Source organism: Podarcis melisellensis (assembly GCF_964234715.1).
Source record: "Podarcis melisellensis genome assembly, chromosome: 10".
NCBI classification, from domain to species: Eukaryota; Metazoa; Chordata; class Lepidosauria; order Squamata; family Lacertidae; genus Podarcis; species Podarcis melisellensis.
Window position 1 is genome coordinate 42,717,999 of NC_138542.1, and position 12,221 is coordinate 42,730,219.

Here is a 12,221-nt window from a genome sequence, read left to right on the forward strand (position 1 = left end):
TTGTAAGTGAAAGCACCTTCCTGTATCTTGTACCCTTCCATTTTTAATCCGGCACACACTAATAGCATGAGTATGTTTTGTGTTTTTCATATTTTTCCGAACGTTTCCTTGAGTTGCTGAGAAAGCTTCAATAGGAAATGCAACACTTTCAGCTTTTTGGTTTGGCTTTTTATTACTCCGTTAAAGTAAGCAACTCCACATTACCCCATTAATTTTCTGGGAGAGACAGATAATACCCGTGCCAAGCAAGTCACTTGTTGATCATTGCATAAATTGAAGTCCAGGAGCACCTTGTGTTATATGTTTGCCTAGATTTACAAAAAGTACTTCCTAATCTTCACTGCCACTTCTTTTTTGGATTGTTTCCATCAAAATTAGCTGCCAAATGAAGATAGATTTTTCACTGTCAACGTAAAGGGGAAAGAACAACTTGAGTATCTTCCAGGGGAAATAGCATCTTTACTTTCTAACCATATATCCTGGTGCTTTTATATCTGTAACACCCAAGAAAACAAGAACATGACAGAGACGAGGGTGACAGACAATTGAAACGTTAAAAAATATTCAACCCCACACCCATACCATACATTTAAGGTGCATTTAAATCACATAACTCCCCCCCCCCCAAGAATCCTGAGAATTGTAGGTGATGGGAACTGTAGCTCTGTGAGTTCTCTGGTGGGATACCTGCCAGAATTTTGAAAAAGTTTTTCCAGCAGGCTATAGCTTTAGAGGGGAAATTAATATCCTAATTCAAATGTGGGCAGGATTGTTCCCACAAGGGCACAGTGTCTGCACATTAATTGATCTGCATAAGATTCAGCAGAGCCCTGTTTTATCCCTTACCCCTCAGTCCATGCACATAGATGCAGATGCCACAAGGGTAAGCCATTTAATGGATGGTTTGGGAACATATTGCATACTCTGCCCTATTTCAGCCCTTTCCTGTGCAATCAGGTTCCACATTCAAGAATTAGGAAGGTTGAAAAATGCAGATTAGGAGGACAAAAATGTGAGCGTGCAATTCTTGTAAATAGGAAGGAATTGCTTAAGAAATTTGCCTGTGAATTTTTCAGCTCTAGTTCAGCCAGCTTCAGATATTTAAAGGGCCAGTTTGCTTGCATGCTTTATATTCCAGAAACACTGGAGAGTGTTGAAAAGTTTAACTTCCCTTGTTTCATTTACATTGATAGTTTCATTTGAAAACATATTTGGACATTCCTCTTTTGGTTTTTAGTCACTTTTAAAGGATTTAAAAACAAAGATATGCTTTCACAAACCACTTTACTCCTTCATAAGCTGAGAAAGCTTTATACTTTACTCTAAATCAGTGTTTCCAAACTTGGGTCCCCAACTGTCATTTATACTACAACTCTCATCATCCCTAGCTATCAGGAGCAGTGGTCAGTGATGATGGGAGTTGTTGTCCAACAACAACTGAGGACCCAAGTTTGAGAAACACTGCTAAATAATAGTAAAATATAGAATAAACAGGAAGCAAAGCTAAGATCTCTGCAACTACTCCTAGTTCTGCCTCTTTTATGCATCACTTAACATGCTCTGAGACTAAAGGAGGCCGGGTTTTGAATTACAGCATCGCCAACAGGCAACATGAATAAGGAGCAGCAATGTATTAGTTTTATTCAAGCATGATCTTTAAAAATCATGGTACTGTGGCCCAAGGTGTAAAATGAATGTATGCATTATGCTCTCCAGTCATACAAGTTAGGGAAACTGGAAACAGATGCAATGGAGCAGTGGTTGAATTAAAGAGGGGGTCCTTAATAAATTCCACATGTAGGGCTCCAGGTCTCTCCTTAGTTTTTAGCCAAATTGTGATCCCTCTCTGTACCTTCTAAAACTGGGGGCCTGTGACAAAAGATAAGAGGACTCAACTCCTTATGTAATTTAAGTACTGTAAATGAAGACAGGGCTCCTGTGCCTTTAATAAGGTTGTGGCAGCAGGAATCTCTGCAGCAGCTGGTGAAGATTGCACTGAAGGGGTTAGAAAATCTGCAGCTGCTGAAATTCTCACTTCCACACAACTATCAGAGGTACAGGTAATGAAATACTGTGCTGCATTCCTTTTCTTTATTGTTCTTTATATTTGTAGGCTGTCCTCTGAGAACTCTAAGAAACCCAAAAACCATTGTAGATTTAAAATTGGTGCAGTTTGAAAAGTTTGGTTTGGCACTGTGATTCAAAATGGCATCCAGTCAAAGAGGCAAAGAAAAACAAAAAACACAGCCCACTGCTTGATTTCAGGAACCATAACAAGGGTCATAGGAATAATAAATGATACAAATAAATAGACCAAGTCTTTTCATGTCATTTATATGTCACAAAAATAAATTTGAAGTAAATTGCATTAAGTATGAAACTTAATGTAAGATTTGAAGATACCTGGGCTCGGCTGTCGCCCACTTCATGTTACACTTTGGTTCTGGCTGGAAAAAGCACATTCCTGCTGTGGGATATGTCCTTACAGTACAGTATTTCAGAATTAAGGGTACTGGTATGATTTAATCTAGTGTGCTATAGTACAGTATGGCTTGAAGGATAGAAAAACAGAATTCCTTCTTTGCAAGAGGGGTAGCTGGGGAGGATAGTAGGAAAGGGAGGCAACAGCCGAATGGAATGTGGAACTGGGAGAGAAGGACTGGGATGTTGGAAGTTGTTTTTCTGGGTCTTAGAGCAGAGATTAGAGTTTAAGTGGCCAGTACTGTCAGTACTTACTATAAGCTATCACTACTTAGTACACCGTGGCTTGAGTCACTTTTAAGAATGGGGAATTTGCAGACTTAAGTCAACAATCCAATTTACACACGTGTTGACTTCTTTCAAATGATTCATTTCAGACACCTTTAAATGTCAATCTATGTTTGTAATATACATAAGCAAAATTTGCCTCCTACATCCAATTTTGTTTTTTTAATCTTTCTGGTAGGTAGAAGCTTATCTATTCATGGGGCTGAAAAGCGTGTGCAGATCTACCAGAGAAGAAGCACAGCAAGCCATCGCTTATCACAGCACCCGTCTGTGGTTAGGCATTCTTCAGTCCCGCAAATCAGAAGGTCAATAAAAATGGAGGCCTCATCTTCTGGATCTGATGGGAAGCCAATCACTCATCAGCCAGGTAACAATGTTTTCCTGATTGCTTTACACAAATGATACATGCTATGAAATGAATTCATAGCATTTGATCAAGCTTGCATGGAAATCAATCTATAAGCCAACATCCATAGATTGATGTTCACTTCGGCCTTTCTCCGTGTGCTTGTTCATAACTGCAGTGGTTATCAGTAGTGTAGAGCAAGTTTGGGAATTTTAGAACAAAGAGATATTTCACAGCTTTTAAGATTTTTGCTCATAAAATCAGCATCAAGCATACTTACCCAGTCTGCTACTTGCTATTTTTAGACACTTAAAGTATGCCAGTATCAGAGTTACCACTGTAATGTTACTTTCTCCATCCTCTCTTTTCGGTACAAACAAAATACTTTATATCCTGCATACCAGGAAAAGCCTGCATTTATCAAAAGTACTAATAGAATCAGCTCTCTTTGTGAGTTCTTGCATAAGCCAATGTCAGCTTGGCAGTGTAGGTGTTTCAAAAGGGCCTGTTGATACACTTTCACAATATAGGGCAGCAAGCAGCGACTTCCTGAGATGCTGACACCCAGTATTTGTTTTTAAATGTCCTTTAGCATTCCTGTCTATTTTATAAGCTACTGGGCAGCAAGGGTGACTCTTTCATGTGTGTTTTTCTTCATGACCCAGTGTGTTGCAAGCTGTTTTCATTCAGCTGGCCAGTGTAAGTTATGCACAGGAACTCCTGCACTTCTGTCCCTTTGTCATTTCCTCAGTTCTCATTACCAGCCACTGCGCACGCAGACCAGGGTGGCATAGTGGTTACAGTGTTGGACTAGGACCTTGGAGACCAGGGTTCAAATCCCTGCTCTCCCTTGAAGCTCACTGGGTGACCTTGGGCCAGTCACCAACTCTCAGTCTAACTTATCTCACAGGGTTGCTGAGAAAATAAAATGCAGAGGGGAGGAAGTATGCACAACACTTTGAGCTACTGGGAGGGAAAGGTGAGATAGAAATATTAAAATGTAGGTAATTTCCTGACATTTTCTTTCAGGGCAGTTTTTTAAAAGAAAAGAAAAGAAAAAAGAAACATGGGGAAAAGGGAGAGTCACTGTATCCACATTCTAGCTGGCTGAAGCTGGCAGTGTTTTGGATGTGGCAGATTGTCCATCTCTTCACTCTACACTCTCCCCCCACCCCCTCCATTTAGGATTCCTTTTTCAGTAATTCATTTTTCTCTTTTTTCTCTCAAAAATTAAAATAAAATACCTTCCTCTGACACAAACACACACAGACACACAGTTCAAAATTACCAACAGAATTGGTTCATTTCCCCCCTTCATTGTTAAATACATAAATAAAACAGATCTTTTTGAGTTATGGTGTTGCACATGCATTTGTCTGTCTGTCGCATACAGTATTCTGAAATGGCAATTGCTCCTCATTTTCCATCAAAGGTTCAGGGAGGCAGCAGATGGTTTATGGATAGGGCCAGTGCTATTGCTCTGAGCTGCTCCTGGCAAACTGAAGAGAAACTCTCGGCTGGTTGGCCTCAATTTCTGCGGGGATCATGCTCCATTAAAGTTAAGTGCAATTCACCACCAGGAAAGACAGAGAGCTTTCATTTATAGGACAGAAGGAGTTTCCATTTAAACAAAGCCGCAATAAGATCAGAGCAGCAAGCCTGAAGGAAACCTAGGGTTGGAACTTGAGGCTGGGAGACCAAATTAAACCTTCTCACACACGAGCACAAAGCCTCTGGTGCCGGATTAAACCCTGTGGAGGCCCCATGGCAGTCAAAACCTTGTTTGCACTCTAGTGGGATAACATTGAAATAAGAAAGCTTGATTGTAATTTTCTTTCAAGGTCAAATCAATATTATTTTGATCCGTTGTTGCGGGGGCCCTAACAAAAGGCCCATTGGTCAGTGCCTACTCTGCCTATTTGGTAATTTGGCACTGAAAACCCCTAACAAGGCAGGATTATTACCCATCTTTTCACCTCTTATGAAATCTGTTGGGCATAACTCCATTTTCTGAAGATCTAAGCCTCAGGGGGAAAAATGTGTTCATGTGGATATAGGATTTTATACATATAGCGGTTTTGTTGTCCATATGAGCTATTTCCAATAGTTCAGCTACTCATGCTATTTGTTCATTACTTAAGTCAAATGACTGGTTTTAATGTTTAATCAGTATACAGGACACAGATGGACTTGGAAAACAGTCTCCTTCCCATTCAGGTACTCTACTTAGGAACTTGGTATATTAATCTCTTGGGTTGTTCTTCTTTTATAAAAAGAAGTTCGTGAGTTGGAACTTCCAAAAGCTAAGAAGATTATTTTTTTTCTAAGAAATGCAGCACTGATCAGGAAAGTATATTGGCAGCAGTACATCTCTGTCCACTTGCTGCTACTTATTTACATATCAGATTTGCACCATTTAAAGGAAATCATGAGATTTCTTATTTGTATTAGCCTGTCACCTTTTTTGTGACTCAATTTTTTTTTGAGGCTGAAAGAAACCTGCATATTAAAGTCTAAGGAACATAGATTACACATTTACACTCACATTGGTGTGTGTGTGTATGTAGAGATTAGGAACTGAGAGCATAAATCAGATGTCGGTCTGAATGTGGAAAACACCTGTCTTCACTGCATTATTTATTGATTGTTTATACTTATGGGCATTCTTGACCAAGTGCCAAGTGGTGCTCGGGTGGGTTACAAAAATATCACAATTACTTTAAATGTGAGCATTTGGATGTGGAAGGGATACCTATTCAAGCACTCACTGGAATGTATATGCCATTAAAAATCATGCAATGTGTAGCTGATTCGATTCTGGCTTTTGGATGCATGTTCAAGTTGCAGTTCCTGATACTCAAGTGGAAGGCTGCTTCCACATGCAGATCTCTTTCTCTGAATTTGGATGTTGATATCTAGAGCATGGTGAATATGACAATATCTTTTTCGAAACTCTGTTAACACTCTATTCCACAGTGAAATTAAAGCAAAAACTAGAAAGCTGAAGCAGTCACTGCAGGATGCAGACGTCTATATTTATCTGGTCACTTCCAGATTGCCTTTCTATTGAACATTAATTATGCTTCATTTGTAGGGAAGTTGTATGATGTCTTATCAAGCACTTGCCATGCCACATTTTCTAGTACATTTTCCTGCCACTTCCCTTACTGAAAAAAAGTTGTGATTTTTCTTTTCTTTTGGGAAGTGCATTTGTTGCACAAGAGCTGCAAATCCACTTTAACTGCCCAGCATGAATTTGCCATTGTGCTATTGAATCCCAGTTGCAAAACAACAAATCTGCAAGCACCCTTTATCATTACTTACATTGCATACAATCCATCAATGCAAAAAAGGACTTGTTTTTTTTTAAAAGCTGCCCATTCCATTACAAATTAGGGTTGATATTTAGTATCTAAAGAGGCAGTGGAGTTCAGAATAAGCTGTGTGAACTGACAAGTACCTGGTCCAAATTCTACCACATGAATGTGGAGGACCTTAACCAATCCACTGTCTCTCAAGCTCAATCTACTCCATCTGCAATAAGGTGGTGATAATACTGAGATACTGTATAGGGTTGTTTTAAAGATTACTGAGAGGCAAGGTATGCTGAATGTTCTGAGCACTCAAAAAAGAATATAAATGCTACCTATTAATTTACAAAATGTAGTAGGTGTTATCATCACAGCTTCTCATAACTGATTTGAGTCAAAAGGGTGCATGTTCTGTAAATGGCATTGAATTATACAGTACATAGAAATCATCATAAACAACAACTGTTTTTTTCACTGGAAATTGCTTGTGAGTATATTGTTATTGTTGTTGCTACCATTGTTAGTCCATCCATCCATCCATGTTTGCTTTTATGTAGATTTTGGCCTAGTGTAATTAGGTGGGTTCACCTACTTCATGCAATTTAGGAGGCACAGATTGAGAGCAAAAACCAAAGATGCCCTTTGTTTCTAATAGTTATTCTTTATTTTATTTTATTTATTATTAATATTTACTAAATTTGTGTACCACCCTTGATCCATAGATCACAGGGTGCTTCACAAGTTAGATCCTACAAAACTGAAGTCTAGCCACCCCTTGTTTACACATAACTTTGGAGAATTGCAGTAAGATTTCCATGGCTTTCTATCCCATGAGATCTTTTGGAGATGTAGAGGAAGGTGTCATAGTATTTCTGCTTGTTTTCTGAGAGTGTTCTTCTTTGAACATAAGATTAATGCTGCTGGGATGGCCTAGGGTCCATGCAGTCTAGCAATGTCTTCTCAACAAGTGTCCTGCTAAATGTCTCTGGAAGCTTAGAAGGAGGGCAAGAAAGCAACAGTTCTCTCACATTGTTTGTCCTTGGCTTTAGGTTTCCTTTATCCGTCACGCTTGCTGGCTATTGACAGAAGTACCCTTCATGAATTTAAAGCCATCTAAGCTAGTGGTCATCGCTACATCCTGTGGTAGTGAATTTCATAAATTAATTATGTATTGTGGGAAACTGCTTTTCCTTTGTCCATTCTGAGCCTGCTGCCGATCAATTTCTTTGTGTAATCTGAGTTCAAGTATTATGAGAGAAGGAGAGAAAAATTCTCAGTCCACTCTTGGCCTACCATTCATAATTTTATAAAAACTTAAATCATGTCCTCTTTAGTCATCAGACTTCAATAATAATATTGATAATTTTATTATATATACCCTACCCATCCAGCTGGGATTCCCCAGCCCAGCCACTCTGGGCGGCTTACAACATATCTTAAAACATAGTAAAAACATCAATTCTTAACAACTTCCCTAAACATGGCTGCCTTCAGATGTCTTCTAAAAGTTGTTTACTGGTACTTCCTTGGCATCTGAAGGGAAGGCGTTCCACAGGGAGTGCACCAAGCTTTGGCCTCACCTCAGGTAGGTGATCCACCTCTTGGTGGTTTTGTTGCCTTTTCGTAATTTCCCCAGTGCTATAATGCTCCTCTAGAGATGGGGTGACTATATACAACTGCACTAATCCTACCCCCATGACCTGTTCAGCAGGCAGATATTCATACGTGAGACTCTCAGAAAAAAAACATGTTTTGGAATTCTTTAGTATGATTGAGGAAGTTATTTCTTGCTTGCTGCTTAACATTCATGTAGCTGCACTTCTTGAGGCCTAAACTCAGATGGGATGTCTAGAGTGTCTGGGCTTAGCAAAAATGATCTGCATTGTCCCGGTCCTGCATTGCCTTATGAAGCATCTGAGCCTGACTGTATTGCTAAAGGAATCCTTAATTCTATATAGTTTCCCATGTGACTAGTTGGTGTTTAGGATTCTTACAAGTATTAGCTCTGGCATAGTATATACAATAGTTTTTCAGTATAGTATTATAGTTTACTGGGTGATTCTGAGAAAAGCAAAGCACTAACCAGTCATTAATTATCTTGGTGTGTAGTTCTGTGATTGCATAGAGAGGATCTTGCTGTTTGGTTGAAAGTTCTCTGTGTTGTGCAGAGGTGTGTGTCATAGCATAGGTGTGGGGGTGTACTTCTGTGGCTGCAGTTGATCGGCATAGTTGTGTATTGTGTGAGTACTTGTGATTGCAGGGTGGTTATGTGGCGCCCACAACAGATTAACCTTCAAAATGTCCCAGTAGGCTCAAAAGTGTTGTAACCACAGCTGCAGTCAAACAATATCTGAAGGTCACCATGTTAACTACTACAGTGTTAAAGTCATTTCACATGTTATGGCAAGGAGTTGTTCTCCATCATCCTGCTAATATATGTAGTGTATTCTGCAGCTACCAGCCTGTAATCTTGCTGGCTAGAGTTGCTAGGCTATTTAGGCTCAATTTAAAGATTGAATGCATTTATTTGGAATTAACAGCAAACCATCAAATTATGTTTACCCTCTTCCTGCCCATATAGTATATGACAATTTTTTTGTTTAATTTGCACTGTGCAGAAAGGCAATTTAGGAATATTGTGTTGTGCATCATGATTAGATTTTGAAAATGGGTTCTTTTGCTTCTGTCAGTTTTTTTTCTAAATACACTTTACAATTCACACACAATAAATCTTTGCATCAAGGTATCCATCATTTTTAGTGCATCCTATAGCGTTGCAGCATTTTATAGATGCTTTCAGCTGGCATGCTGAAGCTTGCCTTTTACAATACTAGCTGGGTGAAGTGATGTGCTTTGGCTTCCTGCTGCTTTCATCTTCATATTTGTCACAGGCTGTATTGGATTTCGACATTTTCTCTGCTTATTTGCTTGTTCTGTTTTAGAGTCAGAACTTGTTGTAGTTGAAATTGCTATTTCACTGTTATGCTTCCCATATCCATACATACTGGAATGAGCTTGATGTTGCCATGGTGAAAGAAAATGTGTGATCTAGTTCCAAGAGCAATCCACAATCCAGTAAAGCCAATGTGATTGGGATTAAGCCCCATTTCATTACAACTTTCTACAGATAGCAAATTTAGCAGGTAAAACTCCAATGGTGAGGCTGACTGGATTCTACCACCAGCTATTCACGTTCCTTTTTGTACCCCCCCCCTGAAAACTCAAAACAAAATACAGTGGTACCTCAGAAGTTGAATGGAATCCATTCCGGAAGTCCTTTCGACTTCCAAAACGTTCAGAAACCAATGCGAGGCTTCTGGTTGGCTACAGGAAGCTCCTGCAGTAAATTGGAAGCTGCATCAGATGTTCGGGTTCCAAAGAACGTTTGCAAACCAGAACACTCACTTCTGTGTTTGCGGTGTTCGGGAGCCAAAACGTTCAACTCGCAAGGTGTTCACGAACCAAGGTACGACTGTACGCATCAGAGTACAAAAAGAATTCAAAACAGAGTCAAGATCTTAAACATTTTAACAGATGGGACATCCATACCCAGAAGCTATTCACATCCTTATGAGGTTACTTCAGCACCAGCATCAAACCCTGGGGTATGAGTTGTTTCAGTGTTCGGATCTTTGCAACTGAGAGGTATAGTGAGGAGTGAACCAGAGAAGAGTCTGTACTGGTGATAGCTATGTTTTTGACACAGTGTGTCCTTGACATAGAGGAACAGTTAGTTTTGGATTGGGGAAAACTAACTACTCAGTTATGTGGCAGCCCTAAACATGCATATTAGGGAGGAATCTCAGTAAGCACATTGAGGCTTACCTCAGAGTGAGCATGCATTGGAATATGCTGTACTCTCCAGATGCTTTGAACCACCACAACTTCCACCAGCCTCCACCAGTATGGAGAGCAACATCTGGAGGACACCGGATTAGGGAAGTCTATGTCAGAGAATTTACAGTACGTCTGAAATTGCAGAATTACACAGGGTTCATTCTCTGCTTTCTGCCTGCTTCTAGCCCAGCTAGACACCACTCCAGCTATTGTCCTTCTTGCTGCCAGCCAGTGAGGGAGAGGGACCACCTATTTCCTCTCAGGCTCAGAGCAACATCCTTTGTCAAACTAAGGACCATGCTTAGGTCCAAGAAGCTGGTTTGGCTACTTCAACAATTGAATCCTACAAACTAACAGCAATATATATTATTAATACACAAATTTAATAAAGGGGAATGTCTGTAAAGTTCAGTATTTCCAAATGGAAAATTCAAATCATAGAATCATAGAACTGTAAACAGAGGCGGTTTTAGGGTAGTGGTTCAGCTGCAGTGGACACCACAACAATGCTGTAGAATGGAGCTTGAGAGGTGGTGGGCATCAAATTTTAGTGTTGCACAGGGTCCAGTGGTTCCTCTGGTTACGAACTTCATTTGTTCTGGAGGTCCTTTCTTAATCTGAAACTGTTCCTAACCTGAGGTACCGCTTTAGCTAATGGGGCCTCCTGCTGCCACCACTGCGCGATTTCTATTCTCATCCTGAGGTAAAGTTCTTAACCCGAGGTACTACTTCCGGGTTGCAAAGTCTGTAACCCGAAGTGTTTGTAACCCGAGGTGTTTGTAACCCCAGGTACCACTGTACTGCTGAAATTTGAGAGTCCCAAGTCCGCCACTACTGTAGAGTTGGAAGAGACCCAATGGATAATCTAGTCCAACTCACTGCAATGTAGAAATCATAGCTAAAGAACCCCTGACAGAGGTTTGCATTAAACAGGAGCTACATCTTCCTTGTGCAATTGTTTTGGAAGCAACATACAGAATATTTGAGCAAACAGAAAAACAGATTTAATGTTACAAAGATCATAAAATGCCTTGGATTCCCAGAGATAATTTAGTATAGAATTGTTAATAGATTTATAACATTAAAAGAAAATAAATTTACATCTGTGTTAGTTTAGTTGAGTCTACGCAGGAGAAAACTGGCTTATACCCAATTCCTCTGGCTTTTCATTTAAGGATTGTGTTGCTGTTAAGGGTCAAACTAGGCATGATATTATTGTACTAATGCAATCAATGTGCATGTTTTCTCTTGTGTAAATTGCAGCCCAAAATGCAGTGGATGGTTTTGTTATGTCAACAGTAAATATGGGGAAGAGAAGTTTAACTCGTTCACTCCCGGCCAAAAGTCTCCTCTCTGAGGCTGTTATTTGCGGGGATGAGTGTAGGTAGCTGAAGGTCTGTTTCTTTATGGGGAGGAGGCCATCAGCAGCATGCTGTGGGTGTTACGATTCAATAAATGTATTCTCAAACTGACTTTCCCTGCGCTGCACAGCAAAAGTAATTATTCCAGGCAGCTTTAGTGTTTGCAACCGTTGTTTCTTTCCCACCCATCTTCACTGGAGTCACTACTAAACTATTGCAAACTCCGCCAATCTCTTCAATTTCTTTAGAAGGAAGAGAGCATTGTCAAGGTCGTCACCTGGAAACACAAATATCAATAAGACTTGACGCTCAGAAGAGAGATGTGGACTTTTCAGAAATACTTAATGCAATACAAGAAAGTAAGTTACTCTGTGGGGCTCAGATTCTTAACATTGTAGTAAAGGTAATGGAAATGAATATATACTTGATTAGTTGAAAGGGGGAGGTGGGAAAGGAACAACAACGCACACAAGTGTGATTCAGATAAGGTGGCTTAATGAAAATCATTGCATTAAGCGGTGTATTCAGATCTACAGATTTCAGTGTAAAAGGACTTGTGAAGAAATTGTCAGTAAATCTTTATTAGCTTTCATTTAT

At 39.8% G+C, this 12,221-nt stretch overlaps 1 protein-coding gene across 2 annotated transcripts in view; it reads left to right on the plus strand.

Annotated features, from left to right (window-relative positions):
• The window catches only part of ANO4 (anoctamin 4), a 135,050-nt gene that overhangs the window by 52,297 nt on the left and 70,532 nt on the right, over positions 1-12,221 (plus strand). For both annotated transcript variants that reach the window (XM_081927933.1, XM_081927934.1), the window contains 2 exons: positions 2,948-3,136; positions 11,873-11,983. In XM_081927933.1, coding sequence (XP_081784059.1) covers positions 2,948-3,136; positions 11,873-11,983 — 300 coding nt within the window. The remainder of the gene's footprint in view (positions 1-2,947; positions 3,137-11,872; positions 11,984-12,221) is intronic.